The sequence below is a fragment of the Hyperolius riggenbachi genome, chromosome 3 (genome assembly GCF_040937935.1).
Source record: "Hyperolius riggenbachi isolate aHypRig1 chromosome 3, aHypRig1.pri, whole genome shotgun sequence".
NCBI classification, from domain to species: domain Eukaryota; kingdom Metazoa; phylum Chordata; class Amphibia; order Anura; family Hyperoliidae; genus Hyperolius; species Hyperolius riggenbachi.
The window spans coordinates 265,811,687-265,835,445 of record NC_090648.1 but is presented as its reverse complement, the minus strand read 5'-3'; the positions used below and the strand labels follow the sequence as shown (position 1 = coordinate 265,835,445).

The following is a 23,759-nucleotide window of genomic DNA, read 5'->3' as shown; positions in this document are numbered from 1 at the left end:
GTATGGCGGCCTGCGAACATCCAGCATATTGCTGGGATAAGCCCCGCCCCTTCCGGTTGCTGCATGCGCCATTGGTGAAAGGAGAGAATGGGGTGGAGCAACCAAGAGCAACCTCCAGGCGCAAAAACCACAGAACCCAAAAGGCAGTGCGGGTAGGGGCAGGTCAAGGGGCCGGACCAAGCCACCCATCAACTGGCAACATCTGATTCAAGAAGCCAGTAGCTTAGCCCCGCCCGCACTGTCAAATTAGACAAGCATACATTTTAGCCTGTCAGTGGCGGCTCGTAGAAAAACTGACATAATTTCATTATCTTTATAATGCGTCGGGGGTCGCAATATAGGTTCTTCCAATTCATCCCAAGTATTTAAAGTGACGTGCACAAAGTTACCCGAATACACACAAATTAAAAACAAGAAAATCGGGAGATTGACTCCACTGCAGTCAAGCAAGCCTTAAAGCTACAGTACACCACATTATGGATACATATTAAATGCCTCAACCTAAACAGTATTACTGTCCATATAATTGAGTGGCTAAGGGCCAATGGTATCCTCAAAACGAGGAGAAAGACATGGGGGGCACAATTCATCAAAACAGGAATCTCGTTGCGACAACGAGTCACACATATGTCCTATATAGAATCTTTTGCATGGGCAAAAAAGTACATAGACCACATACTCTGTCTGACATGTAAACAAACTTTTGATATGGAACCTAACTCCACCCACTTGTATATATTTTTGTGTGACCATTCTGAGGCAAAATTTACAATGTCCACACCCAACATTTCCTTTGGGGGTGTAGCGATCAAGCCATGTAGTCTGTCTAGCTGACACAAACTCACTTTTGGTTAGGAGGTTGGCGAGAATGGGGGTTTTCCTGAACGCCACACGGGGCGGTCCTCCCACCTTCTGTGACAGGTCTGGATCGTGTTGGATGATTTCCCAATGCTTGAAGATACTTTCTCTAATCTTGCTCGCCATTGGAGTGTAATCAAAAGTAAACACTATTCTTTTGTCGTTCTTATTCTGTTTGATTCTTCCCTTCAATAGGGTCTCCCTATCTTTGTCCAAAGCCATGCTCCTGGCTCTTGCAAGCAAATGTGGATCGTACCCTCTTTTGAGGAACCTGGTGGTCAATTCCATCGATTAATCCTCAAAAGTCGACCGCGACCGATTGTTCCACCTTAGGCATAGATATTGGCCATATGAAATTGCCTCCACTGCATGCTTGGGGTGGAAGCTCCTAGCATGGAGGACAGAATTGGATGCGGTCGGCTTCCGATATCCCTCACTGATTAATCTGTCGTCCACTACTTTGAGTCTAAGATCAAGAAAGACCACTTCTGTGCCTATCATTTCTGAAGTAAACTGCATGTTTGTCATTGATGTTTAAATAGCTCACAAAGTCCAAAAATTGGGCTTCCGTGCCAGACCACACCACCAGGACGTCGTCCACGTACCTGGACCATTGTTTGATGTACCCCCGGAAAGGGTTTAACTCCGAGTGCACAGCAGACTCCTCCCACGCCCCCAGGATAAGTTTTGCAAAGGAGCACGCCACTGGGGTCCCCATGGCAGTCCCCGCCACCTGTTGGTACCAGCGGCCGTCAAACATGAATGCATTGTGAGTTAATACAAAATTCAAGCATTCTCAAATGTATTCGATGAAGTCGTCATCTTTATCAGTACGTTGCAGATATCGTTTGACGGCCTGCACCCCCGGGTCTTGGGGGATCCTGCTGTACAGACTGACCACATCAAATAAATCTGATGTGCACACGTCCAGGCGGAAGACAGCAGGAGATTGCGGTTGGATGGTGAGATGTTTTGCCTTATATTAATCACAACACACTCACACCCAGGGAGTGCCACTCACCTACCATTTTCCTCTACTTGATGTAAATGTTATCAATGAGCTCAGACATTTTGTATATGTTTATAGCATATACCTACTTTTTATGCAACTGTAAATGTAAAGAAACTGCTGAATATACATTTGAAATACACAAACCTAACCTAATCTGCCAAAAGATTTGCAATTCTCTGAAGCTGATGCTTTTTCCTACCTTGCTTCGTTCCTCTAAGTACAGGTAAACTCAGCTTGGTCATGGATCAAATGAGCTTGCTAATTAGACCCAGAAGAGAAGAATCACATTCATGAGGGTATCACTGTGGTGTTTGCTTCTCAAAGCAATTTTCATTCAGTAAAGACTTATTGTCCCTCTGTCCTCCATTGTGGCACGTGGAAGGCATTTCTGTGACAAATATGTTTTTTTTTGTTTCCAGGGTTTATAAAAAATACTTTATTGGAGAAAGGAGTTCATATCAATGTGCTTGAAATTATGAAAAAACATCTTGATTCTCCAGAAGCAACAGAAAGTGCCTGCAGAGTGTTGCTTCACCTCTTCAGAGAAAGGTATTAATGCAAACTTAAAATAAAAATCCAAGTAAAAAATGTTTATCGTGGAACACACATGTACAGATTTTAATGTACATGCAGATTTTAATGCAGTCTTCGTAAACTATTAAACTGAAACTGTTGACTTTATAACGATTGCACAAAAAAGTAAAATAATGGTCTTGAATGTTTTAAAATTATTTATTTGATACTATTAAGTCCTTTCCAGCTCTTCTAGTTAATAAAACCATTGCATTTCATTGAAAATGACACACACACGCGCGCACACACACACACGCACACACACACACACGCACGCACACACACACGCACGCACGCACACACACACACACACACACACACACACACGCACACACACACACGCACACACACACACACGATACATTTGTCCATGAAGGGACAATTGTTGAGACTGCGGTTGATGAGGTGAGTATACATTTCTTTCTTCCCCAACAGGAGGTTACAAGGGTACTTTGTTTTGTAATATTAGCCTTAATCCTTAGACCCCTTCACCACATTTGCGCTGCAGGAAACACAAGTGACTTCGTGAAGCACGGTACTTCCATTTCTATGTAATTCTTCTCAATGTGCTTGTGATTTCCATTCATTACAATGAATTTGTTGGCAACTGTGCATTGCAATGGGGACATCAGACAGTACAGTCTATGCAGTTGTTATTTCCAAAATCGCATCTGAAAACTTGAATGTGGGGAATGTTTCTTACTCTCAGATTAACCACCCCTCCACTACACCTGACACTAACCTTGCCCATCCCACTTACAACTCACTTACTAGTGCCCCCCTTCCTGATGCTCAGCTGTACTATAAACTACAGCTGTAAAATGTAACCAAGCTCTGGTGCACTAATGCGGCCCACTGAGCAGCTTTAAAGCACTCCACACCGCTCGCAGCCCATTAACTAATTCCACTTGAGCGGCTGTAAAAGCTGCTTAAAACTGCCCCTGAGGCCCAATAATGAAAAAGCCTGAAGTTTGGCTACAGTGCATTTCTGCTTCTAAACCTGTTTTTAACCACTTTGCATCCAGACCTTGTTTTCCCCTTATTGACCAGAGCAGTTCTCACGCTTTAGCGGTGTCCCTGTTTAATCACCAATAACTTCACCTGTACTCGTGCCACTGAAATGATCTATATATCATTTTTTTCAAGACAAACTAAGCTTTCATTGGGGGGGGGGGGGGGATTTGGTCCCAAATAAAATGTTCCTCTCTATGCATTTTAATGGGAAAAAGGGGGAAAAATAAAAAAAATGCATTATTTCTCAATTTTGACCAATTTCTGTTTAAAAATAAAAAGTGCGATTGACATAAAAACTGTGCCACCAGTTAAAGTTGCCCCAGTATAGATATCCAGATGTCTCCCCAGTATCACCCCCCCCACCCCCCCAGTATAGCCAGATGTGTCCCCAATATCAGCCCCCCCCAGCATAGCTAGATGTGTCCCCTGTGTTTGCCACCCCCAGAATAGATTGACAGATGCACCCCCAGGAATAGTGCCCCTCTTTATAGATGTGTCCCTGGGATCGGGATTACCCCATTATAGCCAGATGTACCCCCAGGATTAGTGCTGCCCCCCATTATAGCCAAATGTGCCCCCAGTATTAAGTTATGGGCCCCCAGGTGCCCAGATGTGCAAAATTTGTAAATTCCCCCCCCCCCCCTTGTTACTAAGATGTCCTCCAGTAACTCTGCATACCCCCCTTTGCATATCCCCTCCCCCCAAGAATCCATAACCAGATGCCCCCCCCATCAGGCAGCCCCCTCCGTGCAGAAATAGTTAAAAAAAAAGCAAGCAGTCTCACTCACCTTACCTCGGCCCTGCGACTATCCTAAAGCCTGATCCTCCGATCACCGCTCTGCAGTCAGCCGCATATTGCCAGTAACCCGGTCCCGGCTTGATGACGTCATCAAGCCGGGACCCTGGTTTCCGGCAATATGCGGCTGACTGCAGAGCGGTGATCGGAGGATCAGGCTTCAGGATAGTCGCAGGACCGAGGTAAGGTGAGTGAGGCTGCTTGCTTGTGCAATTTTTTTTTAACTATTTGTGCGCCAAGGGGGACAGATGAAGGATCGCTGCAGTTCACTACTGCAGCGATCGTGCATGGGAGGGGGATGGACTCATTGGCCAAAAGGGAACATGTTCCCTTCCACCAATTAGTAATGCAGCTGACAGTGCTGGAGGGTGCGTTCTGAAGCGCACCCGACTGTGCACAGCAGGGCTGCAACCAGGTCAGTATATCTACGTGGCTGTGGCTTGGAGGGTGCCACAGCTGACGTAGATATACTGTAGCAGTGGGGAAAGTGGTTAAAGAATGGTTGCCTGACTACCCTAGTCTGTACACGGAAAGGGAGAATGTGAGATGGGACAGTCCAGGGCTGACAATTGCATGATCTTGTTTTTTGTTGTAAGCTTCTTGTATGTTAACCCCATTTGTCTATTGTGCAGCACTGCGTAATATGTTGGTGCTTGATAAATATATAAAAAAAAAATAATCTTTGAACTATTGAGGTTCACAAGCCTGAAACTTTTACCATTAAAACATCAGATTGACTAGTACATGTAGTACCTAAAATGTTGTTAATAAGAATTAACAAAAAAAAAGTGTATTCCATTAACATGCTCACTTGAAAAGAAAAAGACACCGAGAGCCCAATATGGTGTAGTATGCTCAGGACAATAGTGGATAATGTAATGTGAGAAGGTTATACTCACAAACAAGGGTTACCGCTGAGGCAACCACTGTGAATGCAGGTGAGGAGATTAGACCTGTCCTCACTCAGGGTTAAGAAGTCGCTCTCTGTAGATAGAAGAAAGGTAGGGGTGGGTCCCCCTTCCACCAAGGGTGGACACTATAATGACTTTGAAGAACAGAGGCGCCAGCAGAATAAAAACAATTAAAAGTAACAACTTTTAATTGTTGTTTTTATTCTGCTGGCGCCTCTGTTCATCAAAGTCATGCTCACTTGAAAGTTTTGAAACTCGTTTAAAGGACATCTGAGGTGAAAATAAGCTGATGAGAAAAACAATTGTATCTATCCTCAATCTCCTAAAAATGACTTTTTAACATATCCCACAGTTTTATTTTATATTTAAATCTTAAGTTTTTATTGTTTCATTTTCTCTGCTCAATGACACCTTCATTGAAGTATGTCAGGGCTCAAATCTATGAATTATTGACCTGTTTTATCCCTTTCCTGCTCACAGAAGCCCTTTGTTGACAGGAAAGTGTTTTATGGTTGTAATTACTTATCAGTGAGGGGTATGCTATAGTCTGACCCAGTCTGACTCATTCCCGACCCAAGCAGAAACTGTCACTTGCATACCTAATGTTTAACTTTTTCAGACAGAGGAAGCGAAAAAGGAACACAGCATAGTTATTTGTGTGCTTGGCACTGTACATACCCATGTCTATCTCATAGGCCTTGGTTCACTAAAGGGTGCTAAGTGTTAGCACACCAGTGAAACGAAACGTCGCACCAGTGCGTGCGAAACGTCGCACTGTTCGCGTGCTAAGCGTACTTAGCACGCGAATGGTGCAACGTATTGCATGTAGCGCTAAACTTTGCGCGCGATCTGTAACATCGTTAGAGGTACAAACTACTTAGCACCCTAGTTTGCATGTCCGAAGCTGTTAGGCGTGCTAACCAGGTTAGCATGCCTTTGTGAATCGAGCCCATTATGTCACTTGTCACCTCGGTTGTCCTTTAAAGCGGACCTGAAGGTGTATAAAAAATAAAAAAAACTGTCGACTGTCAGAACCGAAAGTGAGCCGCAGCGGGGGAATGGAGGATCGTATGGTAACGTCGTGGGCACAGGGTGGCTGCAGTGGGCTGGCAGAAGCCCTAGGTAAGTAAAAACACTTAGTGTGTGTGTGTGTGTGTGTGTGTGTGTGTGTGTGTGTGTGTGTGTGTGTGTGTGTCTTCCTCCACTTTAAATTTCACATTTTTTTCAACTTTTTAAGATCTTTTAATCTGGATGTGATGACTGTGGTTACGACGAGTTTGATGAATGCAATGAAGAATCACAGGAAAGTGGCTTGTGTTCAGCTGGAGGCTCTGCGTGTGATGCTACAAATGATATCCAATGGTAAGCCATTATTTTTTGTTTTATGTTTTCACTCATAAATCATGTGTAGCAATACAAGATCTAAACAGGATTCATTCTATTGTTTTGAATTTGGCTGGAAAGAAATCTTGTCTTTTTCTGACCTAGTGTTACCACGCATCAGTTATTTCGCGGTAGCGATTTCTATGTGTCGTTCATTGCTGCAATTTTACTCTTCCAGGAGTATGTCTTGTCTTTTTCTGACCTAGTGTTACCACGCGTCAGTTATTTCGTGTTAGCGATTTCTGTGTCGTTCATTGCTGCAATTTTACTCTTTCAGGAGTATGTCTTGTCATCTGTTGCATGGAGATGATTTTAGTATACTACAGAATAGATATGACATTATTTAAATCCCAAATTATTGATCTAATTGTCTGAGGATACCTCAGATGCATATATGCAAAAAGGCACCCGTGAATTTGAGTGCCCAAAATAGCCACTAGAATATTCGATACAACGCCCAAATATTCTACATTAGCCAATGTGGAATTGGGGACCTATGGTGGTGCCCAAACTTCCATGTTGCTTCCAGTGCCCACATTTCCTGCTTCCACCTCAAGACTACATAAGGATATTGCCACAGGTGAATGTCATTGTAGAATGAGAAAGGTGCTGCACTGATATGCTTTTTAACTGCAAAACTGTTCTCAAAGAGGAACTCCAGTGACATTTTTATTTCAATAAAAATAGTGCTTCATTTTTACAATAATTATGTATAAATTATTTAGTCAGTGTTTGCCTGTTGTAAAATCTTTCCTCTCCCTGATTTACATTCTGACATTTATCACATTATGACCTATGTACTGCTGGCAGGTGATGTCAGTGGAGGGAGATGCTGCTTGCTTTTTTGGCAGTCGGAAACAGCTGTAAACAGCTATTTCCCACAATGCAATGGGTTCACGGACAGGAAACTGTCAGGACATCACACTATGGGAGGGGTTTCACCACAATGTTAGCCATATAGACTCCCCGTGATGATCCGTTTAAAGTGGACCTAAATTAAAAAATACAAGATTTCAGAAATAAAATCTATTTTCTAAATTATAATAATAAATAGCAGCCTTTTTTCAGCTGCATGATGACAAATATAAAATATTTTACATATATTGAAGGAACCCCTCCCTTCCTTTCATATTGCCGGGACAGAATCTGGCAAACTGGTGAAGTAGGTGGTGTCCGGTAAAGGAGGAATTGCTAATGGCTGCCACCTGTATAACCCTAGTTATGAAAAGAGAAGGGTGAAAAGCATGCATTGAAATGCTCATAGGCTTGAAGGCAGGGGCGTCTCTAGCCATTTTGTAACTCCAGGCGAGAAAACCTGTGGCGCCCCCCTCCCCCCATGTGGTGCCCCCCTGATGAAAATAATCATAACGCAGCAATGATTCACCATAAAATAATTATAACGCAGCAATGATTCACCATAAAATAATTATAACACAGCAATGATTCACCATAAAATTATCGTAATGTGGGCAGCATTCATCAGAAAATAATCGTAATGCGGCAGCGTTCACCAGAAAATAATCGTAATGTGTCCAGCGTTCACCAGGAAATAACCGTAATGTGGCCAGCGTTCACCAGGAAATAATCATAATGCGGCAGCGTTCACCAGAAAATAATCGTAATGTGGCCAGCGTTCCCCAGGAAATAATTGTAATGTGGCCAGCGTTCACCAGAAAATAATCATAATGTGGCCATCGTTCCCCAGGAAATAATCATAAATAATGTGGCCAGCGTTTACCAGGAAATAATCATTATGCGTCAGCGTTCACCAGAAAATAATCGTAATGTGGCCAGCGTTCTCCAGGAAATAATCGTAATGTGGCCAGCATTCCCCAGGAAATAATCGTAATGTGACCAGCGTTCACCAGAAAATAATCGTAATGTGGCCAGCGTTCACCAGAAAATAATCGTAATGTGGCCAGCGTTCCCCAGGAAATAATCGTAATGTGACCAGCGTTCACCAGAAAATAATCGTAATGTGGCCAGCGTTCACCAGAAAATAATCGTAATGTGGCCAGCGTTCCCCAGGAAATAATCGTAATGTGGCCAGCGTTCACCAGAAAATAATCTTATGTGGCCAGCGTTCACCAGAAAATAATCGTAATGTGGCCAGCGCTCCCCAGGAAATAATCGTAATGTGGCCAGCGTTCCCCAGGAAATAATCGTAATGTGGCCAGCGTTCCCCAGGAAATAATCATAATGTGGCCAGCGTTCCCCAGGAAATAATCGTAATGTGGCCAGCGTTCACCAGGAAATAATCATAATGTGGCCAGCGTTCACCAGGAAATAATCATAATGTGGCCAGCGTTCACCAGGAAATAATCTTATGTGGCCAGCGTTCACCAAGAAATAATCTTATGTGGCCAGCGTTCACCAGAAAATAATCGTAATGTGGCCAGCGTTCACCAGAAAATAATCGTAATGTGGCCAGCGTTCCTCAGGAAATAATCTTAATGTGGCCAGCGTTCCCCAGGAAATAATCTTATGTGGCCAGCGTTCACCAGAAAATAATCATAATGTGGCCAGCGTTCCCCAGGAAATAATCGTAATGTGGCCAGCGTTCACCAGAAAATAATCGTAATGTGGCCAGCGTTCCCCAGGAAATAATCGTAATGTGGCCAGCGTTCCCCAGGAAATAATCGTAATGTGGCCAGCGTTCACCAGGAAATAATCATAATGTGGCCAGCGTTCACCAGGAAATAATCATAATGTGGCCAGCGTTCACCAGGAAATAATCATAATGTGGCCAGCGTTCACCCGGGAAATACAACCACTAAACAGCAACGGTCTTGTCTGTCCCAGCTGTCATTTTTCCCTTAATGTCGTTGCCTTTCATATTTATTTATAGGAGCCACTGCCTGTAAAGGGATATATAGGGGCAAGCGTGGGAGGGAGGGGGGGGGGATGGTAATCAGGGCCAGCCAGGGAGGCATATACAAAAATTATCAAGAGCTGAGCCTGCGAGCAGCAGAGGCAGAGGGCACTCACTGTGAGCTGGTGTCGCCTCTGCATTTGTGTAGCCAAGCCAGCCGTCCTGGTGCGTCACTTCAACCACGTGTGACAGGCGGGGGGCGGAGTTAGGGGCGGCGCCGGTGTGTAAATCAGCGTGTGGTGATCGCACGCTCAGCACCAGTCAGCACAGAGAAGGAGAGGGGGCGGATCAGTAGGCGGCAGCACGCACTGCACATATAAACTAACGTGCGTGCTGCTCGGAGGCTCTGAACGGAGAAGAGGAAGGGGACGGATCAGTAGGCGGCGCCGGGCACAGGCTGAGCTGCCTGTCACAGCCGGCGCCGACCTGGCTGGCTGAAAGAAAAATAAAATAAAATAAACACACGCACAGAGCGCCCACTGCCACCAACTGTGCCATAGGCAAAAATTTAGAGTTGCCTAATGACACAGACGCCCCTGCTTGAAGGAGTGTTTATTTATCTTTGTATGTGTCAGAGTGGTGCAACTAAATATTTTGAGTCAAAAAAATGTTTGGTTTGGGTTCGCTTTAAGAAAAGGAAAAGATTTCTCATGGGAAAGGGGGTATCAGCTGCTGATTGGGATGCCGTTCATCTCTTGGTTGCGGTTTCTCTTTAAATTAGGTAAACTATGAATATGTATCAACCATTTCAAATACTGTACACAGCAAAGCACTGTGAAGAATAGTATCACAAATATATTGTATGCGTAATACACTGTGGGCTTGAATTACAAAGCGGTGCTAACCTACTTAGCACGTCTAAAGTCTTTAGACACGCTAACCAGGGTGCTAAGTAGGTGAGCACCGGATTTCTCAATCAGATCGCGCGCTAACTTTGCGCGCGTAAAGTTTTATGCGCGCAAAGTTTTACGCGCGCTAAGTCCCATAGGCTTTAATGGGCACATCGCACGGTGCGCCCTGCGCTCTGTGCAGTACGCGCGTAAAGTTTTACGCGCATAAAGTTTTGCGCGCGTAAAGTTTTATGCGCGAAAAGCTTGTTTAGACGTGCTAAGGGATTTTTCACAGGCGTGCTAACAGTTAGCACCGCTTTGTGAATCAAGCCCTGTATGTTTATAATTTTTTTTGCATTTTTTTTTTAGCTTGCAATTTATTTTTTCATCTGCCTTTCATAAGTGAACCATTATACTACTTCACTTCCGAAGTTACCTTTTGTATGTTAAAGTGATATTCAGCTGTATATCTTAGCATGCTTGGTAAGGTTTATGTTTTTAGAAAATATTGAAGCATTCCTTTTTCAGACAATATGATAATTGTGTCAAGTAATACCATGAAAACTGAAGAAGACGCATCTCTAAAACTCCCTGTGAAGGTGGTCAAGAACCAGTGCTTACTGGAAGGAACACACAAGTTAATCTTGGAAGCCCTCAATAAAGTATGTGTAGTAAAACCACAAATGTAGTTATCACTGTTGTAACCCTTTCCAAGCACTGTTATACAGAGTCTAACTCCTTTGCAGTTGTGAATTTATGAACCACATTGTGTTTATTGTCATCTTCTGATGTCCTTAAGGCCCCTTGTACACTTGCATGTTGCATCGCACTGCGCTACTCTTCCCCACCGAATCCCCGCCGCAAGGGTCATGCAAATCTATGCTTACTTGCACACATAACATGATGCGGTGCGCCAGAAGTATTCAAAATGTTGCACTGGTGACGCAAAGGCTGTATGCAAGTTAATAAGCGACACAGTAAATACATGCACGGACCGATGGGAATCCCAGTGATGTACTTCCTGCCCAGGGAGTGCGTCACTAGCCGGGGACAGCGCTATGTATATGACCCTGTCACCGCATTGTGGCTCAGTGTCATATGAAGGCAGGACACTCCTGGCCATGGGAACACGAAAACATACAACATGGGCGTGCCAGAAGTCATAATTGCTTTATAGTACAGTCATTCTTATTTTTATCATTTGCTTGACCTGAAACCTCCAAACTACAACTTTGTTTATAGTTTTCGGAAGTCCACCACAGTCCAGAAACCCACTGCCATCATCGGGCAAACTCAGGCAGTGCGCTGTTCCTGACAAATACAAGTGCTTTTCAATTATCAAGTTTAATTACCGGTAAGGGTAGTTTTATTTTAATTATTATTTATTTATTTTACAGTTTATAGGTAATCCTGCTATACAGGAAACTGGCTTAAAAGTTTTGAGTTGCCTGTTGGAAAGTTCTGGAGCTCCGGAACTTCTATCTGAACAGGGAGCTATTGATACCATTCTACATACCATTCAGATGTATCCAGGAAACCAAGGTAAAATGTAGGGATTTCATTCTCCTCATTAAAAATGCTTTAACCCTGAAGATCTTGCTCTTTAGGTGAGATTAAATATTTGCTAAAAAAAAAAACAAGTTGTCCAGTGGAAACTACTTTATATTTTCTTTGGTTGTTGTAGCTTGTACTTACTGAGACATGGAAACTAACATTTTTTATATTCCCTCTATGCCCAATACATCTGCAATAAATCTGTATGATGGATAGGTGAAGTTAGATTTTAAAAAAAAATAAATTGATCAAGTTTTCCTTAATATCTAAACTATTACCTGGTCCAAACCTGCAGATTGCTTGCAGCAGCTACTGATGACTGCTAGCATTACTACAGTGGAGTCAGATTTGCTGCAGTGCATTATTGCATGATAGGACCTAAGTATTTGGAGAGCAGTAAGCTGTTCCTCATGAGCTAAAGCTCAATACCCAGTATGAATCTGCTTGCCCCATACCAATCTGCAACTGAAGTAAAGAATCAGCTGTCTTTTGGCAGTTTACACAATTCTTCCTAGATGCCATAACTGAAATCAAGAACTACGGTGATCAGTTCACTAAAGTGTTTTGGTTTCTTGATTGAGTTTTAGTAGATTGGGGATATGGTGAAGTGTGTACTGTACAGTTTTTTTCTTAGTTGCTTGGACTCAGGCTTGAATTCTCTTTTGTTTTGTAGAAATCCAGTGTTTTGGTTTCTATCTCTTATCGTATTTGCTTACAAGAAAAAACTTGTGTATTGCCACAATGCATGTTTTATCAACTCATCTTGTGTCCACATTACAACGGTACAAGGATGTTGCAAGTATTCAGGAAGAGGTATGTTTAATCCTAACAATATTGGAAGAAACTAATTTTTATGCACTACCCTTTTTGTATTCTCACAAAAGGAAAGAAGTGAAGTAGTAAGAACTTTAGCTTCGGTACTGGCCTCAAAGAGTTAATATATCGGCATCAGCATAGTAGAAGTAGCCAGGGGAATTTTTATATTCACAGGGAAACCCTGGCTGGTGCTTTTTTCCATATCTCCCTGACAGTTTACTGTAGGTGATGATGACATAAGGGCGAGTCAGACAATAAGGACAACTTACGGTATAATTCCACCCAGATATCTGACCCTTTTTAATTTGGGAAATTTGAATACTCAAGTGTAATTCGAGGATGCAAGCATAGCCATGTTCCCTTATATTAAGTATAATATTATTATTATTAATTTATATTATTATTTAGTATTTATAAATATATCCACTTTCTTCCCTCCCCCTCCCCCCTAATAACTAGTATAGCTATTTAGTTTCTTCATAACAAGTTCAGTTATATTCTCCACCCCTATAGTAAGTATGACTACTACTTCATAGCTTCTTGTCCTGTGCAGCTCTTTCCATTGTGCTATTTTATGTGTCTTTACCAACCAATTGAGATTCTTCTTTTTATCCTTTCAGGGATTTCGGACAGCCTTGACATTAATGAAGGTGTCGCACAGTTTTGCAAAGTTTTTAGATCTGGAAGAATTTCACATTGTGCTTTTCTATCAGATTTCCATGTGTTTGGCAAAGAAACGGGATCAGAAAGTAAAAAAAAATAGGACTTTATTCTGTTTGCTGTTCATTGATTTTCTAGAGGTTTTATTTTGTTTGTTTATAAAGTATTCTGCTACATTTGAAGCCTTGTACAAAGGGCTTTGTTACTTATACTTATAACAATAATCTATATCCCATAATGCAGATATAATGATTTTGTTTACTCTAGAAATGTAAACTATATGTTACATTCTTGTCATTAGAGGTGATTATTTGTGATCCTTTCTGGCAACAGTCTAGCATCAGCATGGTTGTATATTGGTTTTTTTTTAGTCATCTGCCATGAGACTTAACAGAGACTGTTTGTTGTTTGGCATTGTTCTTCTTGCCCCGAGGGTGCCTCATGCTTGTACACCACTCACGAACACCCTGTCTTTTCATATAACAGGCAGCTTGACTGTATCTAAGCAGTGTGTCTGTGTAGTGATTATTTCAAAAATATTATCCAGAACAGTCACCAACAATTGTTCTCGATGACCATAATCTAGCATTTGCAACGGCATACATATTAGTATGCCGCTGTTGAGCTGGGCGCAGAGTGATCCGAATGACAGCTCACCCTGCTGCTGCTCAAAACCCCGGCAGCTTTAAATACTATTCCCCCTCCGAGTCATACCAACTCGGCAGGAGGAATAATTTGGGGTCCGTGATTATCCTTACACGCCCCGCAAAGTATAACATTACTGTTATGGTGGCTCCTAGTTTTTGCACTCAGCGCTGACTGCTGTGTGCCAAAGCCACCTGCTTCACTTCAAGGACACAAAATAATTGTTTAATCTGGCCATTGTTTACTGAATCTCCTTTGCAACACCGTCTATAAAAGTACACCAGGGCTATTACAGATTTTAATTTGGATGTAACCAAGTCAAAGAGGTGTAAGAAGGTTAATCCTTCTTAAGGGCCAGTTCACACTTGAGCGGATGCAGAACAAAAACGGTAAGCACATTCCGCCGGTTCTGCATCCACATGCAACAAATATACCCGACCGTTCCGCGTCCGCACCCTGTCCGTTCCGCTTCCGCATGTGTTGATCACGTCCGCCCGTACGCATCGCCGCTCACCTGTCTCACCGCCGCTCCATACCTTTAACAGCCCGGAGGCCAGCAGAAGCATCATGGCTCTTCTAAGGCTGCAGCAGGCCAATTCTCCCTAGCAACAGAGAGAATATTCATTGGTCCAACATAAACCAATAAGAATTTTCCCTGTTGATGAGGATTCCCATTGTTTTTCTTTTCTAGCCCAACGGAGATCCCCTGGCCACTGGGCTGTTTAGGATGGACCGAGTGGCGGCACATTAGTATGAGGTCATGGCGGTAATGCAGCGGTTTTCTTAGTGAGAACTGACAGTGTCCATTCTCATAGGCTTTCATTGGGCACATTTTTCCATCCAGTCCAGGAAAATGTACCAAGTTGGGACTATGCATTCCGTGTCACACAGATCCATGTACAATCCGTGTGTTGTAACAAGTGGAAGCGGATCCAATTTTTAACATAGGATCCAGTACCTGTATTTCAGCAGAGCTTTAAAAACATGTCGCATGGATCCATTTTTAAAGAGAACCCGAGGTGGGTTTGAAGAATATTATCTGCATACAGAGGTTTGATCTGCCTATACAGCCCAGCCTTTGTTGCTATCCCAAACCCCACTAAGGTCCCCCTGCACTCTGCAATCCCTCATAAATCACAGCCGTGCTGTGAGGCTGTGATTACATCTGTAGTGTCAGTCTCAGCTGCTCCGCCGCCTCCTGCATAGCTCCGGTCCCTGCCCCCGTCCCTTCCCTCCAATCAACAGGGAGGGAAGGGATGCAGGCGGGGACTGGAGTTCTGCAGGAGGCAGGGAGAGCAGCAGACTGACACTATAGAGATAAACACAGCCAGCTCTGACAAGCTGTTTGTCAGCAGCGTGGCTGTGATTTATGAGGGATTGCAGAGTGCAGGGGGACCTTAGGGGGGTTTGGGATAGCAACAGAGGCTGGGCTGTATAGGCAGATCCAGCCTATGTATGCAGATAATATTCTTCAAACCCACCTCCGGTTCTCTTTAAAGCAAGTGGGAACCAGCCCTAACCCCTGGTGTAAAACAGCCTGTCTCTTCAGTCCATCAATGTCAATTTTACATTCAAATATACAGTAAAATATTCTTTCCCATGAAGATTTCTTTACATTATTCTAATCAATGTATAGTGAACATCTTATCCTCCTTGAAACTAGACTGCTCTCTGAAATACATTGCCAATTTACTCTAACTTAAAAATGTTATCACTACAAGACTGGTAGAGAAATTCTCTAGGCTGCCGACTGACCACAGATATTTTGGTTTACATTCTTCTTCATGCTTTAGTTTCAGGCACTCTGTTATCAGTGTTTTTCTGAAATGACTGTGGATGAAGACCTGAAGAACAGCCTGCTGGTAAAGGCATGTGCTGAAAATCACATTGCCATAGTGGAATGCTTGCTTTTGTTGGGAGCAGATGTGAATAAAAAGACAAAACACACATCATTGATCATTCAGGTACTCTTACTGGTGTGGGTATATGTGTTGCATAATGTAAGTAACTTGCTGTAAGTGAAGCAAACAATATGCTTGCACATGAGCTCGCACAAAAGTTTGTTGGCCATGTTGCATTTCCCTTTCTCAGCAGTTTTACTGGGATGGTAGGTTTTGGGTGTGACACTAACCAATTAACACAGAAGCAATGCAACAATATCCATCTCTCCAACACACCCAAACTGCTGCTGCCATAACAAACACTGTGGGGAAAGTATTTACTTAAAAAAAAAATTTTTTATATATATATATATATATATATATATATATAGTGTGAATGTATTTGTATGTATATATATATATATATATATATATATATATATATAGTGGAGGAAATAATTATTTGACCCCTCACTGATTTTGTAAGTTTGTCCAATGACAAAGAAATGAAGTCTCTGAACAGTATCATTTCAATGGTAGGTTTATTTTAACAGTAGCAGATAGCACATCAAAAGGAAAATCGAAAAAATAACCTTAAATAAAAGATAGCAACTGATTTGCATTTCATTGAGTGAAATAAGTTTTTGAACCCCTACCAACCATTAAGAGTTCTGGCTCCCACAGAGTGGTTAGACACTTCTACTCAATTAGTCACCCTCATTAAGGACACCTGTCTTAACTAGTCACCTGTATAAAAGACACCTGTCCACAGAATCAATCAATCAAGCAGACTCCAAACTCTCCACCATGGGAAAGACCAAAGAGCTGTCCAAGGATGTCAGAGACAAAATTGTAGACCTGCACAAGGCTGGAATGGGCTACAAAACCATTAGCAAGAAGCTGGGAGAGAAGGTGACAACTGTTGGTGCGATTGTTCGAAAATGGAAGGAGCACAAAATGACCATCAGTCGACCTCGCTCTGGGGCTCCACGCAAGATCTCACCTCGTGGGGTGTCAATGGTTCTGAGAAAGGTGAAAAAGCATCCTAGAACTACACGGGAGGAGTTAGTGAATGACCTCAAATTAGCAGGGACCACAGTCACCAAGAAAACCATTGGAAACACATTACACCGCAATGGATTAAAATCCTGCAGGGCTCGCAAGGTCCCCCTGCTCAAGAAGGCACATGTGCAGGCCCGTCTGAAGTTTGCCAATGAACACCTGAATGATTCTGTGAGTGACTGGGAGAAGGTGCTGTGGTCTGATGAGACCAAAATAGAGCTCTTTGGCATTAACTCAACTCGCTGTGTTTGGAGGAAGAAAAATGCTGCCTATGACCCCCAAAACACCGTCCCCACTGTCAAGCATGGGGGTGGAAACATTTTGCTTTGGGGGTGTTTTTCTGCTAAGGGCACAGGACAACTTAATTGCATTAACGGGAAAATGGACGGAGCCATGTATCGTGAAATCCTGAACGACAACCTCCTTCCCTCTGCCAGGAAACTGAAAATGGGTCGTGGATGGGTGTTCCAGCACGACAATGACATAAAACATACAGCAAAGGCAACAAAGGAGTGGCTCAAGAAGAAGCACATTAAGGTCATGGAGTGGCCTAGTCAGTCTCCGGACCTTAATCCAATAGAAAACCTATGGAGGGAGCTCAAGCTCAGAGTTGCACAGAGACAGCCTCGAAACCTTAGGGATTTAGAGATGATCTGCAAAGAGGAGTGGACCAACATTCCTCCTAAAATGTGTGCAAACTTGGTCATCAATTACAAGAAACGTTTGACCTCTGTGCTTGCAAACAAGGGTTGTTCCAATAAGTATTAAGTCTTTTATTGTTAGAGGGTTCAAAAACTTATTTCACTCAATGAAATGCAAATCAGTTGCTATCTTTTATTTAAGGTTATTTTTTTGATTTTCCTTTTGATGTGCTATCTGCCACTGTTAAAATAAACCTACCATTGAAATGATACTGTTCTGAGACTTTTTATTTCTTTGTCATTGGTCAAACTTACAAAATCAGTGAGGGGTCAAATAATTATTTCCTCCACTGTATATATATAATACAAATGTCAAACCACATATAACCATCTCTCATTCAGGTGTAAATACGCACTTCGTAGTAGCTGTGGGTCTCTCCCTTTTCAAACAGTCTACCACACCTATGAGGAAGTATAAGTTGACCCGGACTAAGAACTCAGAGGGTAGTAGCTATTGTGAGCATTGTCCTTGCCTTCCAAACAATTATCATTTTTGGTTACGGTTTATATTAACCGCTTCCGGACCAGTGCAGTTGAAATCTACGTCGTGCTTGTGGCTGCACGGCTCTGACAGAATGTAGATTTCAAATATCTGCGGCCAATGAAAGCGGCTCCTGACCGGCGTACAGAGCTGTGCTGTCATAGAGACGGCAGAGAGAGGGCCCTGCAGCGATGCAAGAGGGGCTGGTATATGCGGCGATTCGTCGGGAGGCATTTTACGGTACCAGCAGTCTCTGGTCCTTAAGGGGCCCAGAGACTGCCGGTACCGAAGTAGTTAATTGAGCTCCCCATTTGGGTCACAATACCTTTTATGCTTTCCGGGAGGGAGCACTTCATCAGTAGGAAAATATATTTTTGAAGGTGGGGGACCACAAGACCACCAGGTAGATCTATATATGGGAGGGCAATCACTAGACTGCTAACCATATCTGTAAGAAAAGAGGTGGGGGAACCACTATGCCACCAGTGAAATGTATTTAAAGGGAATGTCCAAGCTAGAGAGAAAAAAAATCTACTTACCCGGGACTTCCTCCGGCCCCTGGCAGCCGTTATGACCCATGCCGCAGCTCCGCTCTCAGCCGCTGACTGCCGGTCCCCTCCAGTGCAGAGGCTGACCTTAAAGGATACCAGAGGTGGCATGTGACATGATGAGATAGACATGGGTATGTACAGTGCCTAGCACACAAATAACTATGCTGTGTTCCTTTTTTTTCTTTCTCTGCCTGAAAGAGTTAAATATCAGGTATATAAGTGGCTGACTCAGTCCTGATCAAGACAGGAAGTGACTACAGTGTGACCCTCACTGATAAGATTTTCCCCGTTTTATCTCTTTCTTGCTCTCAGAAGCCATTTTCTGCTAGGAAAGTGTTTTATAGTTGGAATTTCTTATCAGTGAGGTTCACACTGTAGTCACTTCTGTCTGAGTCAGGACTGAGTCAGCCACTTACATACCTGATATTTAACTCTTTCAGGCAGAGAAAGAAAAAAAGGAACAGAGCATAGTTTTTTGTGTGCTAGGCACTGTACATACCCATGTCTATCTCACTTCGAGTATCCTTTAACAGGTTGTCCTCTACTAGGCCTGTGCGAGCGCCGCTGTCAATCAAGTCCACGTTGTCCGGAGTGTACTGCGCAGACGCAGTAGCAGCTGTTGGGGGCTGGAGGAAGCCCTGGGTAAATAGATCTTTTTTTTTTTTCCTCTCTAGCCTGGACATTTCCTTTAAGGGGGATGCCAGCTAGTAGACCACTAGGGAGATCTATATAAGGGATTTGTTTGCTAGACTGTCAGAGAGATCTATATAAAGGTGGTGGCGGGGGGGGGGGGGGGGGGGGGGGGGGGGCACTAACCTACCAGTCTATAAGGAAGAAGGTGAGACCACTAGACTACAAAGGAATATAGTGAGGAATGCCACTATAGGGGGGACACAGCACATGAGCCACTATAGAGAGCTCAGCATAGCGACCAGTACAAAGGGCACACAACACAGGGACCACTATAAGAGGAAATTGTATATAAAGGCGCTCTAAGTGGGAGGCTATAGGGATCTTTGAATTTGAGGACTCTTTAATGGGGGCATTTAAAAGAGAGATCTGTGAAATTAAGGCATATAATAGGGGCACCTTCATAGTGGGAATTAATAAAATAATTTTTTTTTAGCTACTCCCACTTTTTAGTCTATACACCCATGTAATAAAATGCCAATTATCCCCCTAGTAATCTCTCATCCCCTATTTCGGCCATTAAAAATATTTTGTTATTATATTTACAGTTCAAGTTGAAAAGTGCACACTATAGCAAATATGCACCTTTATTTCGAAATCTTGTATCTTCCCCATACATTGTGCAAGCAAGATAGTTCAAGTTTTGTGATAAATGGGGTAAATAGCCTAGTAATATATGTGTTTTTATGTACAGCAACATGTTTTATTTTAAAACTATAATGGGTAAAAACTGAGAAATAATTATTTATATTTTTACCATTAAAATTCAAAGGAAAATAAAATTATTCTAGGGAAAAAAAATAACTGCCCAATGAAAGCCTAGTTTGTAAAAAATAATATATGAATGTGAGGAAACGCGGAAAAGCCGCCGTGTGTGCCAAGAGGCAGGCGGCTGACTCCGCGTCCTACGCGGCGGTTTGCTTGCGTCTGGTTGTGTGGTGGAACGCGGAAAAGCCGCCGCATGTCCTGACAGCAAAGCGGCTGTTTGCATGCAGCAGCATGTGCTTGGTGTGGCTGGGTCTGTTAGTGCATCGAGGCAGATGGAGAGCTATGCTCGCGCGGGCCTGAATTTAGGACCTTTATACCTGCAGAGGAAGTGTCAGCTGATCAGGAAGGTCAGCTGGTTCCTGCAGGACTCATGATTGGCTGAATGGTTCGGGCGGGGCAGCAGAGTCCAGCAACTATATATTCTGCTGCTTAGTCAGTTGCTGGTTGCCTGTCGTTGCAATCACTTCGTGGTAGCACGCAGACCCTTAGTCAGATCCAAAAGTGTGCCGGGACCAGCTGGAGCTGTAATCCTACACTTAGCTAGATTCTGTTGATAGTCTAAAGTACTAGTTTGATTGTGATTATCTGTTATGACTTTCTGCCTGTCTGACTACACTGCCTCTGTCTTCTGATCCTGTACTTTGTTTGTCTGTGAGTTGCCGACTTGGCCTTCCCGACCCTGAGAACTATCTCTATCGCTAGGAGATAGTTCATGCCTGTATGTGCTGGGCACCTGCTCCATAGGGCCAGCTCTGTATCTGCTGGGCACCTGCTCACAGGGCCAGCTCTGTATTTGCTGGGCACCTGCTCCTCAGGGCCAGCGCTGTATTTGCTGGGTACCTGCTTCACAGGGCCAGCTCTGTATGTGCTGGGCACCTGCTCCATAGGGCCAGCTCTGTATCTGCTGGGCACCTGCTCACAGGGCCAGCTCTGTATATGCTGGGCACCTGCTCCCCAGGGCCAGCGCTGTATTTGCTGGGCACCTGCTCCTCAGGGCACCTGCTCCACAGGGCCAGCTCTGTATTTACTGGGTACCTGCTCCATAGGGCCAGCTCTGTATTTGCTGGGCACCTGCTCCCCAGGGCCAGCGCTGTATTTGCTGGGCACCTGCTCCACAGGGCCAGCTCTGTATTTACTGCCCCAGGGCCCATCCTGTATTCATTGGGAACCTGCTGCTCAGGTTCCTCAAGCTTGTTACTATTCTTCTGTATTCTGATCTTGCACCTTGTCATTCTGATACCCTGTTGCCGAACCTCGGCTCGCTCTTAGACTCTGCATCTGACTCCTGATTCTGTACCCCGATATTTCTGATACCCTGTTGCCGAACCCTGCTTGTTTATTAGTCTCCGCCTCTGCGTTCTGAATCTGTACTGTATTTGTCCGTGTGTTACGACCTGGCTTGCCTGACTTCGAGAACTGACCTTACTGTTAGAGGCAGTTCCCAGATCTGTTAGTGACACTCTCTCCTAGCTGTCACTCACGTTCTGTCCTTCCTACGCTCCGCCTGACTCCTCCCCCGGGAGAGTCCAGGCCTTCGGAAGGAATCTGTATTGCTGCAGTACTTCATACTGTACGGCACTTGTTTCTGAGGCTTAGTCCTCGAGGTATTACTGTTGCACCAAGCACTTACACTACTCAGGTGTTCAGAGGTTAGCGTTATATCGGATTATCGGTGATACTGCAGATCATCGATAATCGGGTATATTCTGCATTCTCGGTGATACTGCAGTTCACCGGTAATCAGACCCTCTCCCTGCTACACCGATCGTGACAATGAATAATTTAGGCGCCACAAGTGGGGATAAAGTAATTACTGATTAAATAGGGATATAGTTAAAATGTCAAAACTGCTGTGATCTAGAAGGGAGAAATGGGGTCTAGATGTGAAGTGGTTAAGCTCTGGTTCTGTGTAATTTATCATTTGTCTTATATGTGGATTTGTGTAAGATTATTAAATTGGAGATCAATAAAAATTTAAAGATAATTTGAACACTTTCATTACAGTGTTTAGAGTATGAACCTGAATATGAGAGGCATGTTCCTAACCTGTCAACAAGCTAGAGGACAGACCATATTAGGAGCTGGCAGGTAGTGACCAGGTATTTCTATGGCAAATGAGCATATTGTAGAGACTAGCTATGCTGGTGATGGGGAGTGGCAACAGGCATTTAAATGGCACTACCTGGGCAATTAGTTGCTCTGAACACAATTGTGAGGTAGGATGCTGCAAAGAGGAGAACTTATACAATAGTCTGCAGCAAGCTGTATACGTGTACTGCACATATTAGCAGTGATGCCAAATACCTTATTCAAAGACTTTCCTGCTTACCTGATTGAAACTTCTTATGTTATCTGCCATGTATATTTTTACATCCCTGAAATCATATTTTTAAAGCATACTTTGCCATTGAGTTGTGACTACTAGATGTAACCCTTGAACTTAAAGCGAAACTGAGACAAGCTAAAAAAAGAAAATGTATACATACCTGGTGCTTCCTCCAGCCCCATACAGGCTGATTGGTCCCTCGCCTCCTCCGCTGCCTTGCTTTTCTGCTATGGGTTCTGGTAAGTGAGTGAGTCGGAGCACAATGCACATGTGCGGCCCGGCAGCGCGCGTGGCAGGCCTGTGCCAATAGGCTCACCTACCGGGCCCCATAGTGGAGAGTCGAGGCAGTGGGAGGAGGCTGGCGAAGGACTGATCAACCTGAATACCTGGAGGAAGCTCCACTTATGTATACTATTTTTTATTTTTTAAAAGACGTGTTTTATTTGAGATTTTTAGCATACAGAAAATGCATAATCACAGAACTGGGAATCAGTTGAATCGTAGCATCATCACGCAAGAAAAGGATACATTTGCAAACATATATCTAATAACAAATTCCTAGGAGGCACTATTAGATCAGCACCTGCATGTAAAGTTGAAACTAATACAACAAATCAAGCTCCTTAAGCAATCCCCATCACTCCCTATCCCACCCTCACCTTCCCTTTCCTCCCAACTCGATTGCTTTCTCATAAGGTCGTGGAGAAAAAAACAATAGGCAGCATCACCGGTTGGAATGATGAACTAACTACCTAACATGCAGTCAATAGAAAAGGACAGAGGGTGCCTCGTAGGTGTTCCTTACAATACCAGCTCGTGTATTTGAAGGGGTCGACAAGTGATTGAATCTCATTGGTAAAGTTCACTGTAATAAAAGGTTTCCATTTCCTGAAAAACGTTTTGGCTCCTTTTTCTTTGTGTAAAATAGTGTCTACTTTATCCATTGAGAACAAGTCAAGAAGGACATCTTTGACATCTTGAATAGTGGGAGTAGTGGGTAGATCCACCTGTTAAATATCGCTTTCCTGCCGGCTGCTGAAGTGAGGTGTAGGATGTTGGGATATTTAGGTGGTTTTGAGGGGATGTAGAAGGGTTAGAGACACTAATGTTAAAGAACCGTTGTATCTTTTCCAGAGTACCACATTGTAAAAGTTTAAGGAAGCGAGACACTTGATCCCAAAACCAAACTATCCTAGGGCAATGTTGCACTTAGTGGACCATGGCCATATGCAATTCCAGTTTTCTCCTGACTTTTCTCCTAGGGGATACATTTTCATCTTCGGTTTAAAATAACATTCCAGCACTCTGCAATTAAAAAAGGAATAAAAGTAGCTGGAGAAGTACTAACAAAATTATTTTAAGTATTTTCTTGCTTG

At 43.4% G+C, this 23,759-nt stretch overlaps 1 protein-coding gene across 1 annotated transcript in view; it reads left to right on the top strand.

Moving 5' to 3' along the window:
• The window catches only part of LRRK2 (leucine rich repeat kinase 2), a 202,666-nt gene that overhangs the window by 52,827 nt on the left and 126,080 nt on the right, over positions 1-23,759 (top strand). Inside the window, 7 exon segments of the mRNA XM_068276292.1 lie at positions 2,290-2,419; positions 6,402-6,526; positions 10,778-10,911; positions 11,647-11,791; positions 12,477-12,616; positions 13,240-13,368; positions 15,718-15,888. Coding sequence (XP_068132393.1) covers positions 2,290-2,419; positions 6,402-6,526; positions 10,778-10,911; positions 11,647-11,791; positions 12,477-12,616; positions 13,240-13,368; positions 15,718-15,888 — 974 coding nt within the window.